This window comes from Ornithodoros turicata, chromosome 8 (assembly GCF_037126465.1).
Source record: "Ornithodoros turicata isolate Travis chromosome 8, ASM3712646v1, whole genome shotgun sequence".
In the NCBI taxonomy this organism is placed as follows: domain Eukaryota; kingdom Metazoa; phylum Arthropoda; class Arachnida; order Ixodida; family Argasidae; genus Ornithodoros; species Ornithodoros turicata.
The window spans coordinates 33,524,706-33,548,244 of record NC_088208.1 but is presented as its reverse complement, the minus strand read 5'-3'; the positions used below and the strand labels follow the sequence as shown (position 1 = coordinate 33,548,244).

General features: G+C 44.0%; 1 protein-coding gene across 5 annotated transcripts in view; it reads right to left on the bottom strand.

Annotated features, from left to right (window-relative positions):
* LOC135367054 (calcitonin gene-related peptide type 1 receptor-like) overlaps positions 1-23,539 on the bottom strand; it is a 131,940-nt gene that overhangs the window by 25,382 nt on the left and 83,019 nt on the right. For all 5 annotated transcript variants that reach the window (XM_064600140.1, XM_064600141.1, XM_064600143.1 and 2 more), the window contains 3 exons: positions 18,560-18,670; positions 11,440-11,525; positions 121-286 (listed from right to left, as the gene is read on the bottom strand). In XM_064600140.1, coding sequence (XP_064456210.1) covers positions 121-286; positions 11,440-11,525; positions 18,560-18,670 — 363 coding nt within the window. The remainder of the gene's footprint in view (positions 1-120; positions 287-11,439; positions 11,526-18,559; positions 18,671-23,539) is intronic.

The following is a 23,539-nucleotide window of genomic DNA, read 5'->3' as shown; positions in this document are numbered from 1 at the left end:
AAGCGAAAGTTGCAAAACGGCTTGCTTCTCCTGCTTCTTTACGTTCGATGCCAGAGCAAGAACTGAGCTCATTCCTTTTTGCTGTCTGTGAGTATAATCTCAAACAAGAATGGTTCTCACCTGTATTCGGAAATGGCTGCAAAAGGACATTCTGCAGGCATTCCTTAAAGTACGTGATCTTCTCTTGCCACCGAATGTTTTCTCCGCGAGATGCACTCTTCTCCCAGGGTGCAAGATCGCCAATGTCTTGCGCTATCCATTGAACTACGCTCAGCTCTGGGTCCACCTGAAAAGTAAAAAAAAAAAGCGTTCACGCATATCAAACGCTATACGATGAACATTCTTTACGTCAGGATTAGCGCAGTACTGCGCAGTCCAGGCTAAGTCAAAAGAAGAGTGTTCAGTACAAGGTGAAGGGGGTAGGAGGGGACAACACTGTATCACAATTATCGAATTTTTGTGTGTGAAATGTTTTCCTCCGGGTGAATTTTTTTAAAGAGTAGCAAGAGTATTGGCTAACCACTCTCATTCCTTAAAGAAGAAGAATTATCGAAGTAGATTTTAATGGACTGAGATGGGTGGCGATGAGACACGCGCTACGAGCGTCAGCCGCTAGGCCGTGGTTAGTCAGTCAGACCTCGATTAGAGCAGAGTAAACATGTTGCTTTGACGTCATCGCTTGACTCTCGCCCCTTCTCTCTCTCTCTCTCTCTCTCAAAATTGCTTGGTCCCTGGCCAAATCCAGCCCATCAACGCTCTGCCCTCAAAGCTCTTTTGACGTTTTTGGACACCATAGGACTTCGATCCTTACTGTGAAGGGGCTCATTACTTCATTCCCCACATCACCACCAGCAATGAGGGGGGGGGGGGGTGTTGTATTTATTTAAAATGAAAGGAAACGTTAGCCAGGCAAAGAGCCGGCTTGCTATTCCACACAAAAAAGATAAAGAGAAAAACGGAAAAAAAGAAAAAAGAGAAAGGAAAATAAAAGAGACACTACAACCACGTCACATGCACTTCATCGTCAATGGGGTAGAGTATCGCCTCTGGCGATGAAACCCCCCTTTCATCATCTCAAAATAAAGTTGTTGTTGGCTTACTGTGACAATTTCTGCCATCTGTTACTTTTGATTCATGTATCTGAAAGCCTACGGTGGTTGACCCGGTTGATTGGCGTCTGCGTAAACCTAATTAACTATCAGCAGCATGAGCGGACGCGTTTCCACTCTGTTCACTTTCCCACGCGGACTTTCGGAGTTCCACAAAATGCTTAGCATGCAGCAGAAATTAAGCGTGCTCAGCACTTCGAAAGACCTCCGCAAGACTTCAAACGAACCGATAAGGAACCGCGAGGAAGAAGATATCGGACGCCATGCACTCCTCAACAAACTTGGCATTGAGCATTTTGCATAGTTCACGCAATTAAAAAAGCGACTAACCACAGTAGCTCGGCAAATTAGTTACCAGACATGGAACAGTGAACATCTTCTATAGGGTACGACGTCACAGAGGAAATCCTCCCATAGGAAATCGTCGCCTTTTCGCACGGTATTCGCCTTCTTTTGCATTACCCTTTGCGAACGTATGTGCGCACCGCCAACCAGGCTGCCCGTTGCCAACTCCCAGCCCAAAAATGATAAGCAGATAAAGTACCGTTTGCAGGAGCGTGAAAGTATGCTCGACTACAGGTCTGGTATGTGTTTCGATACAGTGAATCCCAGGCACTCCGTGAGTGCCGATACTTCTATGAATTCGCATGTTGATTTTGCTTTCCTTTGTACTATTACCTCTGTGGGCAAAGAGATCCTTGCAGTCGTTCCGTTTCGTGCAGCGTTTTTAGCTGCGCAGGAAGCACTTTGCAAAATTACATGCGTTAAACATAAACACACAATGGAATGAGGAACAGACTAACTAGGTTCGCAGAGACGAGGCGCCGCAAGAAGGACAAACGAAAAAAAAAAAACGAAAGCGAGAACAGTGTTTCCCATTTCCAATTCATTGCCCAGGGGGCGACACACTCGTGTCTGTTGTTCTCCGATGATCGTAGGGCTCAACGGTGGCTGATAAAGAAAGCTAAAGGACAGACAACAAGATGTGATGAAGCTGGGAGCAACACCTATAGGATAATATAGATAGAATAAAATGCAATTAAAAACAATTAAAAAAACCCCAGTGCTGGGTAGGACAAGGACAGAGGATAAAAGGACAAGGACCGGCACTGAACTGCAACCAAGTGAAGTTTATTTTTTTCGAGCAAACCAGAGACACCCCTCTCACCCAAAAACCGATGCAAAAACCGACCAAAAGAGAGCGCTATACACTAGAAACAAGCCTTCCAAATATGCTTGCCTATCTGTTGTTTTTCTTTCGTGCGTTGATAAATTCTTCTATTTTCTTGGTGAAATCAATGGATGCCATACTAACGCAATTATCCCCTTCCTCTCGAATGTACCTAGCCTCCTGATAAAGAAGCTTCCCTCTTCCATGCCCGTGAAAAAGAATTTGCGTTCCGCGATAATCTGGGGGTTGTTTTTTGCAACCATCGCAATCTTTTACGTGATCTTTTAAAGTTGAATATTGGGAGCTTGGCCTGGCATGCTCCTGCAATCTGACGTTGACGCATCTCTGCGCTTGCCCAATGTAAAATTTCTTGCAACCTAAAGGAATTTTGTACACGACATTCCGTTTGCAGCCCAAACGCTTACTCTGCTAAAAGAATAAAATGCATTGCCGAGAAGGACGTCCGTACCTACAGCGCCAATATCTCGTTTTTCGCCAAATCATTAGTTGACTCTCTTTCTAACCAATGGTTTCTGGCCATTACAGACGTTCACTTTGACTTTCAAATTCGAGCTGGGGAGTTTGAGAAGTCGAAGAACAGTCAATGCGGGATTAATAATAGAAACATCCTCATTATTGTTGTTGTCTGATTAGATGAGCCACGAAAAAGGTGAGCCCATCGTCGTTAACGTTTTAGCCCACTATTTCATCTACCCCCATTTAATTTACCGATTAACTTCATTTCCTCAACACAGTCAGCAATTGAGGTCAGTTCTAAAACGCTGCCTCGTTGCCTTTGCACTTATGTGCATCATGTACTTCTTGTGCTTCATGTTTCACCCAGCCCAAGTTAATAGATCCCCTCCCTTGGTTGAACTTAGCATATTCCATTCCAGCAAGTCCATGTAACTAATCTGGCAATTTAAATTTGACAACACCCTCAACTGCCATAAAACCTGTGCCCTGCAACGATTTTTTTTACGCTCTCCTAGGCCGCCATGTCAGATTAGTGTAAGTCGCCAACAGTAATGTGCTGGATACTCTGTGACCGCAAGAGGTGGATCGAGGGCTATGCCGCCATATTAGATTAACCTAACCTAATCTGACCTAACCCAAGCGCCTGGGATCTTAGGTAGAAATATGTCCATGAATGTAGCGTGTTCTTTTGCTTTGTCAGCGAAGACGAGAAATCATATCTCCGGCGTCTTTGAGCACGACGAGAAAGAGAAGAAGAACGAATGAGGAGATAGAAAGCGAGGCATAATCGTGTTATTGAGGAAAGGTATGAGACGGGTGAGGGGGAGTTTCCTTTCCCCTTTCTGTTATTGCTAGTTCGTTTTCCTGGGACGCAACATTGCAACCTTATGTCGCAACAAAGAGACCATTTTCCTATAGATAATACGGCGTGGATGCAAGTCAGCTGCAGGACAAACTTATAAAGTAATTTCAGGGAATGACCGAGCTGATGAGCTGGCCGGAACAGCTACAAAAATCGAACCGAAAGGCCAGGCGCCTCTAAGTAGTTTCGCCTGCTATCAAAAGACATGTATGGAGGCTACATCATGATAGGCGAATGGGAGACGGGTCTGCACCCCCGCCCTTTGCAGCGCGTGGCCTCTCCAAGGCTGAGGTTTCCGCCCTGCTTCGCATCCGATCTCGTAGTGCCCACACGTGCGCCCACACTTTCAATCTCGGCTTCCAGGCGAAATTGAAGCCAATGCGGCGAGCCAGAAACGGAGGAACACATTATAATGGTGTGTCCGGCTACATCCGACGCCAGACGGCAACTCCAGAAAGCAGTGCAGCACCCTGGAACGTCGGAGCTGGAGTTTTGGGAGGTCGTCCATTCAGGCTGCAACCTCCAGCGCCGCAAACCCGTAAAGAAAGCCACGCTGAACTTTCTGAAGGCACTGGACACTCACGGCTCGTTGTAGTGCAGGAAACTGTAGGACCAGATCTGTGAGCCTTCCCCTTTCCCTACACACCACCCTTTCATCCCTTCCCCGAGCAACATGCCGACAATCTAGGTAGGCAGGCCGCTCGAATACTCACGTCACCCTCCCCCCTCCCCCCTCCCATCCGAACGAACTTCATCTTGACAAAGCATGAGCGATGTGTGTCGTGTTTGTTTTTTCTATGCAGTCCATTGCTCAGGCTTTCACAAGATTGAGACTACTTTCTTCTTCGCTTCAAAGGTGTCTTCGCTCTATCCTTTAAGCTACTGTTCAAATCTTATGTTGAAACGGAGTAAACGTGCACCCTTCACTTATTTTTGAAAGAAAAATTATGTACCCTTGACTTACCAAATCCTTAACCTAATGAGGTAATCAAGGTACACATTCGATGCCAACGATGTTACGGTTCTAGCCAGGTGCTGTTAAGCGGTCTGGAGAAGCTGTTTCCATTATCGAGTATGCAGTGTCCGATGCCTGTCTCGTCGTTCCCATTATTTTTCGTTTTGACCTCGTTCGATTCGTTTTGGTTGTGGATTCCTCCTAGAACCCCCGCAGGGAATAAGGCAGTATTGATTTTGTGAAGTTCCTAATTAACGAAGCGGATGTATTCCCGAATGACCTACGGTTTGATTAAGGTTGGCTATCTTGGTGTGGATCTCTGGACCTTACTTTGTCTATATGCAATAATGGTCGGAGAAGCCCGAAATGGCAATTGGTGCTAGCAAAGTTGTGAGCTCGTTAGCATATCTACAGCTTAGTATAAAGAATGAATGCTAACGACCCACGCTTTAGGCATGCAATGCGCTCTGCATCTGATTTTGTACGCTTCCATCTGCCACTTTGCTTCTTTTTATCGAGTCGTCTTTCATTTCCTTGACCAGTACCTTGTTATCGTGTAAACCTATAGGAAAAGCGCGAATCTCTGTCTTTGACTTCGTCGAAACTCACATCCCCATTTTTTGCTTTATTCACATCACATCACATCACATCTGTCTTCCTTCCTATTTTTTCGATCCGCCCGTTTGTCTTTTATCTTTCCTTCCTTTTCTTTTTCGTTTTCCCCATTCTCTATTCCCTCTTTCCTTTTTTTTTTTTTGGAATTGCAAGCCAGCTCTTTGCCTGGCTAACCGTTCCTTTATTTTTTTAAAGAAACATATACCCCCCCTCCCTTCTGATTGTCTGGCTAAGTGGTCTGGGGTAGCCAGTCTGACTTTGTCGTGACTTAAATCCCCCCTTTTCTCTCTCTCTCTCTCTCTTTTTCTATCAAATTACGTCGCACCTGTCTCCCAACTGCTCGGAGTGTGACAAGGAAAATATCGTTATGTTGTGTGTGCGGTAACTCTATCTCTCACAGTCGCCTTCGGTTTTCGCTCACGGCACCGGATGGCGGTCCACTTAATATTGCGACGGTTTTGGGCGCTTGGTCCCCACTCCTTAGGCAGTGTGCACTGTATTCTCGGATGTCGGTGCCTACAGACATCGGAGCGGACAAAGTGTTTGTCTCTTTTATGGTTGGGATCTTTTCTTTCTTTCTCTCTTTTTTCCCCCTCAAATATTGATCAAAGTCACGCATACCTTTGTTCGATTGTTCGAATGCCGCGTAGGTCCGTCCGTAACAGTGACGGAGAGAGAAGGAATAAGAAGGAAATGGTCCGCGAACTTATGTGTTGGAAAATGCTCCTCTTTCATCTTCTTGTGCTTCCTGTAACTTGCTAAATGTAACGGTCCCCAGTCCTGCTACATTGGAACCCTTGCTAAGGATTTTGAGAAGCAAAGCCAACCAGAAAAAGAGTTCCTTCATTTCCACTGCTGACCATGTGTAATACGAAATGATAGAGCGGTAGAGAGAAAGATAAACAATGTCTTAAGTTCGAATTCGAGCCATCGGAAGAAAAGCATTGCACATTACACATTTCTAACGAAAACAGTAAATTGAAGGCCCTCTCTTCCTAGATGGATGGACAAACGGTTAACAGAAAGACGGGCCCTGCTCCTAGAATTGAGCAAAATAGAACGATAAAGATAAGCCTTCGATAGGCGATGAGGCGTAACGGGTGTTCCGAAATCTCTTAAAGGATCACTTTTTTTTTTTTGTTACATAAGTTCTGACAGCGAACATGTGTGCGTTGGTGGCCTTCGCCGTTCAATTACGTACCTCCCAGATGCTATTTCCGCTGCGTTTATTTCAGCAACCCAAACGTTTTGAGCTATACAGCCTTCGGCCGTCGCAGCGCCAGAGTTGTTTCCACCGATAACGCAGCGGCACAGCAAACGACACAAGGGCGTGGAACATATTTAGATTACAGGTTAAAAGGAAATGCTTTCTTTGTGGTCACAATAAAAAAAAACTGCGGTAGTCAAGTGGATGTATATTGTTAATGCCGAAAGTACAGGATTAGCCATGGTAAAGTACGGCCTTTGTAATACCCTAAGCAGCATTTGGGAGCTAAACTACATGCTCAAGGACATTGATACACCGCTTGGTCGAACTATCCCACATCATCATCATCATCATCCATTCATCTATGTTGTTGTTGTTGGTCGAACTCTTTTGTGAAAAGATCATTAAAGAAACAAAGAAAACTCTCGCGTTCTTAATATCTCCAATGGCTTATACTTCCTGCTCAGCCACCCATGTGTGTGGTGTGTGTATTTTCGTAGTGTTATAGCAGCCTAGGATTTGTTACAATATTTACTTTGCCGCTTAAAAACAATTTCCAAGCATAATCTGACCTTTTGTTCCTTCTACAGTTAACTACAACGCCCCAACGATTCCCATACAAGTCAAGACGTAAAAAAAAAAAAGAAAAAAAAGAGAAAAGAAACGGCGGGATAGCGTACTGATAATACATAAGAGCGATTAGTTTTTCATAATTCATCGAAACAAATGTGGAATCTGAAAATGTTTGACACGAATTTTTTTTTAGAGTTCCATACATCACTGAGGAAATTATAGGCGTCTGTTGTGTTGCCCATACCGCTATTTTCTGCGAAGTGGAAGGAGCACCACACTTTGTCTTGGGTAACCGCATTGGGCTTTACCTCGAAGCTGTTTGTATCCAGCTTTTGTTTTTTCTCTCTCTCAGGACCGTTGTTATCATTAGGTGAAGCTCGCGAGAGGTTTCCATTGATTTTCCCCCATAGCTAGGTGTATGTGTACATCCTATGATTACTGGGAGGAGACGGATTTGCTGTTCTAGTTCCCCGTCGCCCGCGGTTAGCTCAGAGTGTGGAAGGATATACTCATGAGTACTTTGTTGTGGTGGTATATGGACTGTAGTTGCACTTGGCCAGCATCTTAACTGTACCGCGAGACATTTCCGTGGGAGATGTCGGCTCCTCTCACGCACTATCCTCTTAGCGCTTTCGTGTGTTCGAGCAGTTTATCTTACAGCACATCTAATGACAGTGCCGCAGAAGTTCCCATAGGAAGTATACGAGGCTCCAAGGCTGAAAGTGTTGGCTCGGTGAGGAGCCCATTCCGAAGAAACCCATACTACCGAACGCCCTCAACTACAACCCAAGGGAACAAAAGAGAGTCATTTTACTCCTTTTGAGGGCCAGATGCATTTCATTAATCTCTTTAGGGACTAAATGCAGATGCATGGGAGTAAACGAATGTGACAGAGTGAGACTGCATTTCACGCTTTGTTCTCACAGTCTTGTGACACCTGCGGCGGTAAATGGCCCGTAGGGGTAAGGTACCACATCAGGGGTAGGTGTACTGGAAGGGGTAGGGTAAGGGCCCAATTGGATTAGGGTACAGTACGACCACGGTGAAACACCCCTTGTCATCGTCATCATTTATTGTTGTTGTTTTTGTTGGCCTGTAGCATTATCATTCTATGTATATATGCGTGTACTACGTGTTTAAACTAAAACGCTTGGACACTGGATTAAACTGTGGGCGTGGAGCCCTACAGGAAGAACGGCTGCCCGTCGATTGGTCGAGCAATTTCTGCCATCACTGCCGATTTTCAATCATGTTGCTCTTGTTGTTTCTGAAATATTTTGTAATTTTCGTTCAATATAATAGTTAATTGGGAGTAGCATGTCAAAATTGCTTGGTCCACGGCCAAATTCAACCCACCAACTCTCTGCATTAAAAGCACTTGTAAACTTTTTTGGGCACCGTGGGGCTTCTGTACTTCTCTTTTTCTCTTACTGTTTTGGCGTTTTGGAGTAGCCAGTCGTGACTGGGTTTGGGACTAACATCTCCATATTTTTTTCATTTCCAATTCCAATTAATGATTTCATTTCACCATAATACCGCCAGGATGGTGTACAGTGCGGTATACCCTGGCGACCAAACTTCCCAATCATCATAAAGTTGTTGTTTTTCTTTTTTTTTTAGTTCCGTGTTAGCGCCGCGAAGCAACTGTGGCTATGAGCAGCGTACAGATGTGGACAGATGTAGAGAGGACAGGAGGAAGGAGTAGGGAACAGGGGGGGTTAATAAAAATAAAGTTGTTGTTGTTTGGAGTTGACTATTCAGTAATTTTACTTTCCTATTTGTCCTTTCATCCCCGATAGCCAATAAAAAACGTGGCATAAACGTCACTAGTTTACAATTTTTCGCGGACGTCTGTTGGCAGCACCGCTTTACAATTATAACTTCTTATTGCGCACATACACTCTAAGGGGGAAAAAAGAACTAAACTGGGGAGCAATTGTCCACAAGATCGCAATTGTTCCACTTTTTAGTCTTCCAATCCTGAAACACTCCCCAGGATTGTATACTGCAATCCCGAAACTCCGCATAAACTTTCGTGCATATAGTTCGAAGAGGCTAATGCTTGTGGCAACGCATCTAGTCCCCAAACGGAATAAAATGACTCCCCTTTTTGTCAGTGTGCATTGCTGTGGACAGAAGTGGAATGAACAGTAAGAAAAATGCCAGTATTATGATATCTACGTCACGACGTTCAAGAACAGGGCAAGTGGGAAGTGGGCATCGTCGGGGCCCTGCCTTTTTTACTCTTGCATTCTTCAAAGTAATATCAGCGCGGGAACCACGAGAAGAAGGCACTCTTGCGTTACGATCGTAGTCTCTGGAGCTATGTCGCTTCCGTTTCCTGTTACAAAACGGAAGTAGTCGTCTGGTCTAACTGACGCTACACTTGCTCAAAGATCCGTTACAAATTTCAGGAATTCTTCCGTTGTCGAGTGTGCAAAGAACTGCAAAAGACGGCTACGGGCTGTTCTGAATAAGGCTACATCATATGCTACGAGACAGACACACACACATTGAATGATGATAGGGTGCTACGATATATATATATATATATATATATATATATATATATATATATATGGTATATAGCATCATATGCTAAGAGAGAGAGAGAGAGAAGAAAGAAACGGAGAAAATTGAAGTGCAATTACAGCTTCCAGTCCACTAGATTGCAATTATTCTACATTTTAGTCCTCTGACTCTGCACACCATTTCCACCCTAAGCTCTGCAAATAGTCCCATAAGTTCGCATAAAGTTTGGTGCGTTTACCCTCGAATGGATTGGAATGGAGTGGATTGTGGCAATGAGTCCTTTTTTTCTTATTGTGCAGGCACGTGTGAAGATGCCCCGAAAAATCTCGAAACGTGTCATTTTATGACTCATGGCGACGCATCAGCGCGTTTAAATTACACTAATCTAAAACATTTCTCTCGCCTTTTCACAGATTTGTAGATACGGTCTGGATGATAACAGTAATCCCTGCGGCAAGTGGGATGAAATTGCATAGTCTTTCGACAGCGAGTCTAAATAAAAAGGAATTCCGGCTCCTATGCCACAATGCACCGCCGCAATTTATTCCGCTAATCTCAACACATATGATTATCGCGTCCTTTCTCATTATCGATATTTTTTCTCTCTCTCTCCTGGTTCCTGACGCGTATTGTATCTGGAGTGTCGCAGATTTTATCTTTCCCCACAGCTCTCCGCACATTCTCGCATAAAGCAAAACCTGTAATTAGAGCCCGTCTGCGTAAATAATACCGGTGCTTCCCTTCGGAACAGGCGAAAGGTTCCGCACAGTATAACATTGCAATCGCGTAATTGTATGGGCACGGTATGCGGGGATCAATCTCGCGATATACTTATATTGGCAATTACGCAATGAAAAGCACATCAACATGGACTAGAGGGTTCATTATCCTATCGCCAGGCAGCAGCAGCAACGCGGAAATTCTCAAAATACGAGTATAAATTCCTCCCTCTCAAGGATCGGGAAATGCGCTCATTATTCCCATACACGTCCTTTAATATAGGGAACGAACGCAGAGCGTAATTGCTAATTAGGATATGAGAGACTGCGATGACAAGATGCAAAAATCCATAATGCTCTCGACATAGTCCTCACTTGGAACAGTGCCGACAATATGTGATGCTCTGATACGATACGATCCCCCATATCTGAAGAGGTTAATATATTTGGAGATTTGAGCCCGGATTGTCAGCTGCAGAGGGAAAGTGAAAAGATGCTCTGTTTGCAATCGAAACTGCGTGCCAGCTGCGACAGTCTTCGTTATTTGTATTGGGTGGAGTGCCGACTCTCTACGTCTCAATTCGATAAGAAGGGAAAAAGTGCTTCGAGTGACTTAAAACGCGGAGTGTGTCTTCGAGGTTAGTCTGTATAGGGGTATATTCACCCAGTCTCGAGCGCGGCGAATATATGAATAAATGTTAGTCGAACTGCTGACAGATATACGTAGTTATAATTCCAAGTGAGAAGTCGGAGAATTACTCATGATAATGAGTTCAAGTGTGTTCATATCAAGTGTGTTCGAGTTAGTTAATTAGTTAGTTAGTAAATTAGTAAAATAAAGTAAACCTTGGAGCTTTCAGCAACCCAGCATGGGTGCTACCTGCTCCATTGCAAAAGATGTATAGCCATATATGAAGCAAAAGGCATATATGAAGCGCATAGACATAAAATACTACCATCAATATACGTATTGCCAGACTTTTTTTTCTTTTTGGACATATTAAAAGGGATCTGCATTGCTTTTCTCCTTTTCTTCTCGATTTTTTTCCTTTTTTTCCTTCTTTTTTTTTGTGCACAGCGTATTCAATCCACATTCAAAGTGATGAAGGACCCACAATGCTGTATGAAACGCCATTTTTTCACTGAATAATTCTGAATTCAGAACATGTAACTAAACTGACTAACTACGATGCTCACTAGCTGACTCATTTTTACATACCTCATTGGCATCTGTCGTGCAACTTGAATAGTCTCCTCTGGAAGAATCCCATGTGCCGTTTGCTGTGCAGTAGAAGGTGGCAAGCCCTGAAAACGACGGAGTTTGCATGTTACAGGGCTTTCCCTCACAGTCCTGCTTTCAATGTAACACCAAGAGACTTTGTGCACTAGAATAGCTTCAATCAAGAATCTTGTGCATGCACGCGTATACACCAGTTTGCGTTACTGCATACACACGTACTAATTGCGGGTCACCCAACAGTTCGTGTAGAACTGTCCCTTGCCCAGTGCCGTAGCTAGATCACCGAGGTAGAGGGGGAACACTCTCGCCCCCCCCCCCTGGCGACGCCGCTGATCTGGGTACGCCCTCACACTCAAATTTGTGCAAATAGCAAGACGAGTATAGATAATACTTGAACGTTTACTATAGTACATTTACATATGGGGTGCCATGAGCGGAGAGGCCACCTCACGAGATTTGAAGTATAGGTCGAAAAGCGCGTAGTTTTAAAAGTATCCAAGAATGCTGCGTAGATAGACGGCGGTAACTGCAAGAAATTTTGCGACCGTCACGCTGTCCCCCCCCCCCCCCCCTCATATATACTATTTTTTCTCCTCGGATTTGTACGATTTGCGTGGATCGGCCTGTGGCCGGTAGGGGGGGGGCTCGAGCCCCCCCCCTCAACCCCCTCGGGGCTACGCCACTGCTCTTGCCGTCGACTAGACACTAATTTCAGTTGCCTTCGCGACAGTAACGAATAAATACGCCGTAAAGTACTAACGCACATTCCATTACAAGCGTAACATATCTAGCGTAGTGTAACAATAAATAGGGGCGACGCACATATGCCGTCAACGGAAACTGTATAAGGCAGCTAGAGGACCCCCTTGACGCAATAAATTCATTAGCCGTATGTTAGAAGCCCTCGTGCTCCTTCGTCGCAGTATATTTTGCTGCTCTACGTTTGTTATGAGCACGTTCCAACTACTACGTTTGAATAGCGTAGTTCTGTACAGGCCGCCGTCCTGCACTCGTGCGCTCCCGGCTTTCTCTGGCAACAAAACTAGGGGCTTGCCGCTTCTGGGTCTTACACGAGCTCGAACCATTTCTCGCGCTGCAATAAATCTCTGTCTACCCTTTGTTAAGCTCTTCCTGTCTCAGTGTAGATGCAACAACACCCTTGAGAGGGCAGGGTTTCGGAACAGTATGTACACAGGGAAACATGGTAAGGTATGCGGAGAAAAAGGAAGGAAGTACAACTGCAACCGGCGCCGGTTCTTTTTGTGTCATCGTCTCGCGTTCCACCGCTATCCTTGTTATTAATGCTGAGTCACTATTAATGCTCAAGTCAGCCATCGAGCATTCGCCGCCATTTTGTTCTTTCATGTGTCGCTACACTGTTCCATAGCATGTGCCTGTGGCACGTGTACACTTCCACTTTTGCATCGGTAGTCCATGAGTTGACCAATCCGTAGTGTTCGGTGCGAATGGACTGTACGGTGCCGGTACACGGTACACGAAAGATTGGTATACCGTGCTGTTAGAGCACTCCGACAGTTACTGCTGATATATGGGCGTTTCATGGAAAAACTCAAGGTTAGTTTCAAAAGACAGGCATTTAATATTGATGAAGAGTTTTAACTGGATGCGTCATCAGGGTCACCGCTTCGAAGTGGCCCGTATGTTTGTAGTCTTCAACTGGAGGTAATTATTGAATAGTACGGTAGATTGAACCGTGCAGGGCTCACTCCGTGATGTGGTATACACATTATGAATGGGGCGCCTTTAGTGTCCACTATTTAGACTTTAGGGCTTGTCAGTGCAGGCACAGGTACTCGTCAGCACTACCACAACACCAACTGGGATCTCTATAACTTCAATGTATGTTTGCGGGATGATGAAATACTTCTTGTGTGTCCGCAGGTAATTTTTGGAAAACAAAATATACTGCTCTGCTCTTCCATGGGGTCACGTTGGGCCTTCATCAAGCTGAGGATCCGTAAGCCATCTGTCCTAGTTTTGCAGTTAAGATACCAATAGCGCACGCTGACACGAGAGCTTAATAATGCCCTGTTGCGCCATTAGTCTTTTTTGCTTTTGTTCAGACTTTTGCCCTTCTTTTCTTATTATTTTCTACGTTTTCTTTCTGCTAATTCCTTTCTTCTTCGTCTTTGCTCTCTGTTTCTTTCTTTCTTTCTTTTTCAGTGGAATGACAAGTGGACCTTGCATTTGACACGCTCTTTTCTCTCTTTTTAAATAAGCATATATTTCCCTATCCGTACTTTTTTTCTTCTGTGCATGGTCACTTCGTTATTTCATAATGTCATTTCATACAAAAAAAATTACGTCATCATTATGATTGCTGTTGTTGTGCTTGTAACATACGCGAAACAAATACACAAAACTAACTCTTCCTCTCTTGGGGACCCTGCGACAACAGACAGCACCTTTGAGGCGACGTACACACGCAAGAAAGAAAAAGAAAAAAAGCTACCGGCCCCACCCTACACATGACAGGTAAAAAGAAAGAACCACAAGAACCAATCCGACCCATCACCGAGTTGTCTTGCCGGCTGACATTCAAAGGCGACATCGCGCGGACAAGTTCGTGCTTCTTTTTCGTGTTTACAGACCGAGCTGTTTTTCTGCTTCCTTGCCAAGCTGGCAAATTCCCAGCGTTCGAATGGCCAACATTTATTTCAGGCTTCACTTCCTTTCACGTTAAACACAAAGTGTCGTGTGGGAAGAAATGGTGAGAACTATGCCACGACAATGCCAGCGGGGGGCGACCTTTTTGCACGAACAAACGAATTCCGCAGCATCTTTCCGCGCGTTTGTTCCTCCGTGAGATCATTAAATCGCTTAAGTAGAGTATGCACGCAAGAGAATGGAGGCGCAAAATGTCGGGAGACAAGGCGTCGTTACTGTCGTGAACAATCGCCTTACTCACGCTGTGGATGTGCCTAGGTGCATATGCAACATCACGCACAACCTGTGGTGCGGAAAGAGCAGTGGTGGCAACAAACGTGACCTACCAACGTCAGACGTGTAGGTACGTCCGTAACAGTTGTGGAGAGAGAAGAAGAAGAAGGAATGGCACCGAAACGTGTGCTCGCGCCCGAAGATCGAGATCGGAAAATGGCTCTATAAAGCTACCGTATTTAAAACCAGTGTGGCACAATCCCTAAAAATGCAGTCAATTTTCTTACATTTTTTTAGACAAAAAGTTAATTAGGTGTGAAATGGACAGAGTATATTGTAGAATTGAAAGGACTATGAATATAAGGAAGTGAAAGGACTATGACTTTTGGATGCAGGCTTCAGGTCGCACAAACCATGGCGTGCAAAAGCCATGGAGAAAATCATCACTTGCGGCAAATCATTTTCCATTTTCGAATGAGTTTCCATTCAACTTCTCTCAAGTGTGTTGTGTAATATTTCTTCGCACAAACGCCTATATCCTTCGCACAGTTCTTTTGCGTATCAAATGACCAGAGATTGTGTGCATTGAAGTGTGCTATGAAGTACGCCGTTTCGTGGTGGTGGTGGTGGTGGTGGTGGTGTAACTGCTTGCCGTAGTCGGCCTCGCAAGGCGGGCAACGTCACAACTAACGCAGGTCCGTAAAAAAGCAGGTTCGTGGGCCTTCAGTACATGTACACGTATCTGGACGAATGGCGATTATACCACACTGTTGCCAGTTATCAAAGCTGATATCCTCTGCGTTGCGCTTGAAAAAGATGAAGAGGTGACTATGGTTAGTCTAAACCATAGTCATCTCTCCATCATTTTTATATATAGATCTATAGTCTAATAGATTATTAAATTTCACTGCGATGGCTAGCCATCAAATATTTCAAGATTTCATTTGACGTCTGATTTCATTCAAAATCTGATTTGATGTCAAATTCGATTGCAAATTTGATTTCGCGTCAGATTTGATTGACAACAACAACTTTATTTTATGATGATGAATGGGGAGTTTCATCGCCAATTCCATTGAAAATTTCATTTGCTAGTAAAAAATCAAATCTCCTCACTACAAATTTTATCTCGCTCGTATGGCTTGCGTACTTCTTAATATGCCACCGTACATTTGTCGGCACTTGGAAATCATGTAAGCATTCCACGAACTGCTCTACTTAATTACTAACCCCATTCTATTTACGGCATCGCTCAACTCCACGCATCCCCTCAGTTTTAGACTAACATTAAAGGATCATGACGTTTCCTCTCTGTAGCACATTTAATATGTTTAAGCCGGCAACAACGCGCGAAATTCCGCATACGCCAAGTCAATGTTACCTTACATAAACATCTATCTCCTCTTCCGTCTGTCGGTTCCACGAATACGAGCGCGGAACGGTGGAGTAATATCCCAGTATATCCGTTGAACATTCTCCCGTTCTCCTTGCTCGGTTCGCTAGAGTTTGCACTGTAACTGTTTGCTTAGCGGTGAAACCGCCAGAGACCACAACGAAAGGAGCAGGAGGGAACATCATCATCCCTGTTTCGCGATGCTGCTTTCGCTTTATTTATGCGACGGTTTTAGCATTCGAAACCGCGTTTTCTCGTGCACTTGGATGAGGGCCGGTTTGAAATTTTAACTCGGCTTATATGCACTCATGGGGATATCTCTATATAAACACGCACGACCTGTAGTAGTTTCAAACGTTCGCTTATGAACGCAGGTGTTTGCCGTGGGGTTAGGCGTATTTAATTTAAGGATTAAGTTGTAATTAAAGGTCTCTGCGGGTGTTCATGCAGAGGCTATTTGTGCGTATTGGACGACTTTCTAGCGTCACGGATAGGTTTCGATCGTCTGGATGCGTTGGGATTGTCTAGGATTGATTGTCTAGGATTGATCCTGGATTGCTTAGGATAAAACACGGGAGACGTTCATTACAAAGATTATGCTCTGCGGAGGAACCTGGTGTTGCGCGACGTCACACGATTAAGTCTAATGTGACCTCAGTAGATTTCTTTTTTTTTCTTTTTTTTTCTCTATAATAACGATAATTTAAAAACGCACAATGTTTCAAAGAACGACAAAAGGCATATTAAGAGTGCCGAAACTAACGAAAAACTAGTTGATTGGGGTAGGGGGTAACGTTGGGTAAACGATGAAAGATGAGTCACTGAAAAGGTTAGCCAGCTGTAGGGATCGAACCCACATCTTCTGGATTACCGGTCCAGGGCTCTACCAATTGAGCTAAGCTAACACGCCTCTCCAGCGACTTTACTTGAGGCTTTGTTTGTATCTGTTCCTTCTATGTTGTTCCAGCCTCAGAACATCAGTTTCTCTCTTGTTCAACGTTGGGTAGAGTTGATTGCAATAACGAAACACGCCCCGGGGGTGTGCCACGGCCGAGAATGATTACTAGGTGGAGGAGGTAAACATTGTTCCTTCTAAAGTGTTGTAAAATGTAAGTAATGACGGACATAGTGGGGAAATTTCGAGATTACACGAGTACTGTAACTTTCGTAACCGTGTTTACGAAAAAATCCTTTCCATCAGCAAAGGTGTGCATTGTTCAGTGCTGCGTAGTTGTTCTAAAATGATTTTTCGCAATATGTACATGCCACACAGCTTAGGTACAAGCCCGCGCATTTAATCGGATTATGCACGCACATTGTAAAGGCACCATTATTGCTTGCATAAGCAAACACCTTGAGAGCTGGTCCCCAACCGAAACAACGTCGGTGAAGCGTAACCCTCCAACCCAAACCTTCCGCCCTAATCTGTGTACCCGACGGAAAAGCTCCGCGCTAAATTTAGACATACTCGATATTTGCCCATTGAGCCACCCCACCACTGCCCATGAAACACGTCTGTTTTGTCATCCTGTGACTGAAACTGAATACTGACTCTGTGATGTTAAAGAAAAATGAAAAACAGCAATATTTTTGCGTTTCAAATGCAGAACCTAATGCATGATTAAGGGATAAAATATACGCGAGATCTTAATTAGGCAATATCATATTACGCATGTCGGCCACGGGAATATTTCTGCGTTTTGCTGAACAGTACAGTTATTCAAACTAATGGGGTGCTTATTTCGAAAAACGTGCATACATAATCAGTGCATAGGCCATTACTATTTTTCTTGGTACCTCTATTAGATTTGGGCATTTCTGGTAAACTGTGGAACACAATATTCGCAGGATGAGTTTACCACGTCATGCAGACACAGTTGCAGGTTTCCGAAATTCACATTACTTAGGTTAACAAAGCTCCGTCGATTTAACAGAAAGATGAGCATCGATTCCCAAATAAGCCTTACGAAATATTTCTGAAAGAACAGTCTAGACAGTGCGGGTGAATGAAAAAAACAGAAGAAGCATAGAATATTTATAATAACATTTTCCCATTCATTATCATTAATTTATTTGTTGTTGTTGTTGTTGTAATAACAAGACCGGCATGCGAATTTTCCAATCGCATAGCCGATTTATATTAGGTTAGGTTACATCTTACGTCGTCAGTACCTTTTCACTGTTTCTTGGCTTTCTCCATTACGACTGGGAACGAATTTATCAATATGGTACCCGAGACAAATATAAGATAGATTAGATAGAACAAATTAAAAAAAAAGAAAAGAGATTAGATAACGTTTATCCTATCCGAACTAAAAACCCTCTTCGGTCACCTTTCGATGTCCCGTTTGGCTGACCTTCCTTTCATTTTTTTTTTTTTTGTTAGTTTTCTTCTTTTCTTCTAATAAATATATCCCCCCCTCTTCGGCATGTCTCTTGCGCAGCAGACCTTTTAAACCTCAGTGCGTGTACTTGCGAATAAAAGAGTTGATCGGATAGCCTAATTTTGATAAAAGATCCAGGCCCGCCTTTTCACTGCTGCTGTCAATGGTATTCAATTTGAGAAGCTTGCCGAAGGAATTCCACCATTACCTTTTGTTTTTTTCTTCTTTATCAAATGGTATGAGATGGAGCACTCAAAGTAATGTCACGGCATTTCACGGCTCCTTTCCGAGGTCCAATAATCAATGTGTAAACTGGGTAAGGCGCTTTGGGACGTTGACCTGTCAGCGCTTCCTTACTCTTCGCACGAAGTCACGGACCATAAAACGGTCACGGAAGCGGTTGGCGGCTTAAACGGATTACCTGTACTGTTCGAGGGACTATTGAAGAGTTCAGGGCAAGGAGCCGTGGCTGTCACGTTCGACGTTGTTGGAGGCCAGCACGTCCAGCCGTCGAATTCCCAGTCGCATGTCCCTGCAAGCGATCGACACAACATTTGTAATTCTCTTGTGTTCATTTCATCTTTCCAAAAAAGTCAATGTGCATGAAATTAAACTGGCTTATTCCCTGCAAGGGAATCATCGTACTCCAGAGATATATCACTTGGATGCTTTTCCTGCGTGCACTACGATTGTGCAGTGAAAGCACGCTTTACAGGGAACCGCCACCGATGGACGATTGGAAGGGTGGGCACGAGCTTTGATTTAACAACAACTACTACGTACATGAATGACGATGAGATCAGGTGATTCACCGCAACAAGAAAACGATGAAAAAGAAAAGGAAGAGAAAGAAAGAACAGAATGAAGGAAAAGAAGACGGAAAAGAAGAAGAAAAAGACGAAAAAGTAAGTGCAAGTAGTAGTAGTAGTAGTATGTGTGTGTGTGTGTGTGTGTGTTGACTTGAGAACCCGCTATTCGATCAACGCATTATGCATTAGTGAATGCTACTGCAATGATGATAGTGTAATCATTGCTTATCCATGTTGCCCATAAAGACCGATTATAGGCTGGCACGTGCTATAGACAGAACGCCTTACACGCGTCGACGTTGGGTGCGTTAACTAAAAAGGAGATCGGAAGCCACACCCGACACATAACGCCTTCTTAACGTACGCTTTCGTAAGCAACGGGACGTCCATTTATTGGATAACCTTCATCATGTGACAGAACCAAAAGAAACACAACATAGGAACACACTATACACAGATCGCTATACCAGTATACCAGAAATAATTAGGGTTATCTCCACTACTACGCATGGACTGACACTGCAAGGCCACAATGTCCTACCTGCATGCCGTGAAACAGTGGCCAGGCAAACGACAGGGACCTCTGTGTTCTTGCAGAACCATAGCCGCGCAGAGGTACTAACTGTGTGCTTCGTGCCAGATACCCTGTCATATGGCGTCACACTGAGCGCAAATAAAACTACATATTCAATCAGAAAGTGCAAGAGCTATATTCACGTTCTGCACTTTGTGCAAAACTTTGTAAAAGTCTGTGCGGAATTCTCTGTATGCATTAAAACAGACGGCAATAAAGTACGCGATCAATAAATCCATTTCGTTCGCGACATCGCCAAACTTGGAATGGGGTAATTTTGGTGGAGTAAATACTTTGCTGTGGGGTTTCTCGTAAAGCTATTCAGCACGATACAGCGTTTCCCTCGGACACGGCGGGGCCGATGATACCCGCGTAGCACTACACTTTTACGGCACCCATATATTGCCATAGCGCCTAAAACTGTCATTCTGATTGCAAACGAAACGGATGGTGAACAACAGCTACACTTACATTTCGAAATAATACCGATTAAGGAAAAGTACCGCACGTAATGGTTCCGAAAGAATTATATATTTTTATAGCATTGTGCTGCTCGACAGTGAAAAGAGTTTTAAGGGTTATGGGTCAGGAAACGGTCTCCGTGGTTTAGCTTCCCTGAGAGGCTGTCTGTGCAGGAACAATAGATTGCGCGATGCACTTAGCAATGCGTGCAAGAAAGCGTGCATGTGGACCCGTTAATAGGGTGAACAGGAGGAACCTTGCAGAAAAGCAAGCAGACACATCGACCACAATGAAGGACGTGTCAGTTCTTGATGCCGGCATTGAAATTCGGAATCTGGCTCGGGAGGCAGAAAACCAGGTGGCATATAGTACGCAGTGCACGTCACACATCTATCTCATCAGGCAAACCCTTAGAAAAAAAAAGTTATATGAGACGGTGGGTAACCGCCTCATTTACGAATTTACCACGTTGCAGGCAGCGCCCCGTTGTATAGGAAGGCTGAATGTGCTTTGAGGACGTTCGAATTTCCCCTGAAATTCAGGGTGAAATAGTACACCCTAAGGAGAGTAAAGTTACAAGCTACCTAAACGCAGGGTTTTAACACCACAACCCTGACAAAGGGTGGTGGTGTTAAACTTCGACACCTTTCTAGACCAAAATATGTCCCACGCTGTTATCACTTCAAGGGTATAACCAGGTCATTTATTTATTTATTAGGAGCGTGCGCTCACACTGTGTGCCGTGTGCGCATTCGCACTATAGTATTTTATTTTTATTTATATAGCGTCTCGCATAGAGAATAGGAGCATGATGTCTTATCTGAAGCCAAATTTCGAACTAATGGCTAAAGCAGCAAACCTCCTGTGTACAAAAGATAGGACAGATAAACTACCCAAGCAGCAAAATGTACTGAAAGTCGAGTGCAATAGGGGTGGCCGGGTAGGTGGAAGTCCTTGAACACACTCGTGAAACTAATGAACATTGATAAGACACATACTGTCCACCCCTATTGCACTCGACTTTCAGTACATTGTACTGCTTGGGTACAGACGACATGCAGCCCTACATCATCGATTACGTTTCGCCGCCGCGCAAAGCATGCAAGTGGGCATCTATCAACTTTATCAGTCTTTTCGGCCTATCAGCAGACGCGTTTTTCCCGCTTCTTGTCCACCGCAGCAAAATATAGCCTCGTACCAGTCTTATCGTGACGTCGCATGTTTATAAACAAAGGGTCGTCTATGCAGTGTGTGATTAGCTCGTGAATGGGGCACCGATAGTTCTAGAGTATCTGGCTCGCTCCAGTACGCACGCAAGCTGATTGGTTGCTTGATACAGAGTAAAGCCTCGTTATAACAAACTCAACGGGACCAGGAAAAAAATCGACGTAAGCGGCAATTCGATAAAACCGTAAGTTCCGCAAAATCAGTGACAGTAACCTCGGAAGCGTGCGGGAACACTGCACGGAAGCTTCAGGAAACGTATTCAAGCGAACAAACAAACCCTGGTGATGAGTGCCTGGTAGCTGCGTATATTAAATTGAGAAAAAGAGAGAAGGTGAGAAACAGAGAGAGAAAAAAACCTCTAGCTGGATTTGCCGCGCGAGCCTCCGCAGTCTCGCTCTTGGTACCAAGCGTATCCGGCTGGCAGGACATTCCGAAAAATCGGTTTTAAAAGCTTGTGTTTCCGTCGGGACAGCGTGGAGCTTCCATTAAACCGACAACTCGGAAGAAAAAAAGAAAGCGATTTCGATATAACGAGACTTTACCGTATGTCTATCTATGTGTCCCATCTGCGATGGTCTTAAAAGGTCGCTCGAAGCAGACGGAGCAGACGAAAACACACCTTCAAAAGTCTAAGGCCTTTCACAAGCATTTACATCAAGCACGGTACAACGGCACGTGGAAGGCAAGCAGCCTGATAAACTTTTTATGTGCAGCAATCTGTTACTTCGCTGCAAAGTGCAGTCTTGAGAAGGGTTTAATGAGGTGCTCCGTGGGGGATTAGCATTGCCAATTACGGTAATCAGCCCATGTGAGCCTTTTTTCTTAAAGCGATACTTTGCGTGCTTTATGGTATGGCTCACTAAGCCCACAGCGAAGGACGAAACATGCAAGAAATGCCAACCTGTGACCTCGACTGTAAAAAGCGTTCAGATAGGGGAAAGAAAAACTTTGTATATATTTGATATTTCTCGCATGTGTCACAATACACGTGTTTTCGGTTTTTATATTTTCTGAAAATAAGGGGCAAAGATCTGGTTTTACTTGAAGAGCTGTAAAACAAGGTAAAATCGAGAGATAACGCATGGAAAAGCTGATTCTCGAGTGGAATATATATATATATATAGGCAGCTTCATGCATTTTAGGTGGACCCTAGAGGCGGTGGAAACTCACAGTGCTTAGCATTCTCCAGTGCCCGTGATGGGGGATGAATTTTCACTGTGGAGGGCCCGTTTTCTGGTTGTTGTTATTATTTTTTATTATTTTATTATTATTGTTGTTATTTTTTAATGCAAATCGGAGGGTAAAATTTGGTTTTACCGGGTTTATCCCAAAGAACAGAAGCGCTTAAAAAAAGGTATGCTTTCAGATGCTAAGCCTAACGCTGCGAAACAGGAATGCGTGGGCACATATCCCTAACAGCAAATAGATAGAGCTCGAACTCGGACAGATAAAAAATGTCCCATTGCGTGACAGGTTTTCACAAAATGACGGCCTCGGTGACTCAGTCGGTAGCCTGTCGGCCTGCCGATCCCAAGACCGCTGGTTCAAACATCTTGGCATCTTGGTGGAAGAGTACAAGTTGCTCAGACACGCCCGCCGTCTTCCGCGAGGGACTTTAAATGCAGTGTGCCGTGTGTGTCTAGATTTCAGCGCACGTTGAAGAACCCACAGGTGGGAAAAATTAATCCACAGACCCGGCCACTGTGGCGTTGCTCGTGATCACCGTTGTGTCGCGACGTAAAACCCCGGAATATTTGAGACATTATGGAATGCGCACAAAAGCCAAGGACGAAGGATGTGGACAACACCGGTGCAAATATCTGGTTTGTTTGTTTTTTTTACAGCAGGAAGGACCCGGTTTATTTATTTTTATTCTTTATTTTATTCTTGTTTATAATTATTATTATTATTATTATTATTCACAAGATACCTGTTGACTCCCGAATTGTCCGCCATAACACCCACACAGAAAGTTATTATCAATTAAAGTAAATCATTTAAATTAATTTCATTAAATCAAAAATCAAATTATTATTATTAAAGAAAATAATTACTAATCCTCAATGTTTACAATGTGTTACGCATAGAGTATACGTGCAGGTAGGCGCACGTTTAAGAAGCAGTTTATCCGGATACTTCCTTTCTACCGTGTCGATGCCATGTACGCGAGTTGTTTTGCTAAAAAACCTGTCGAGATTTATGGTAACGGCGGCGAGATGTCCGACCGTACTGGTTTCGCGTGCGGAGGAATGCACTATTTATAACGACTGGCCTCTAACGCGCATTACGCAAGCGCGATATGTAATTTATCTACTTTTTGGTTTTAGT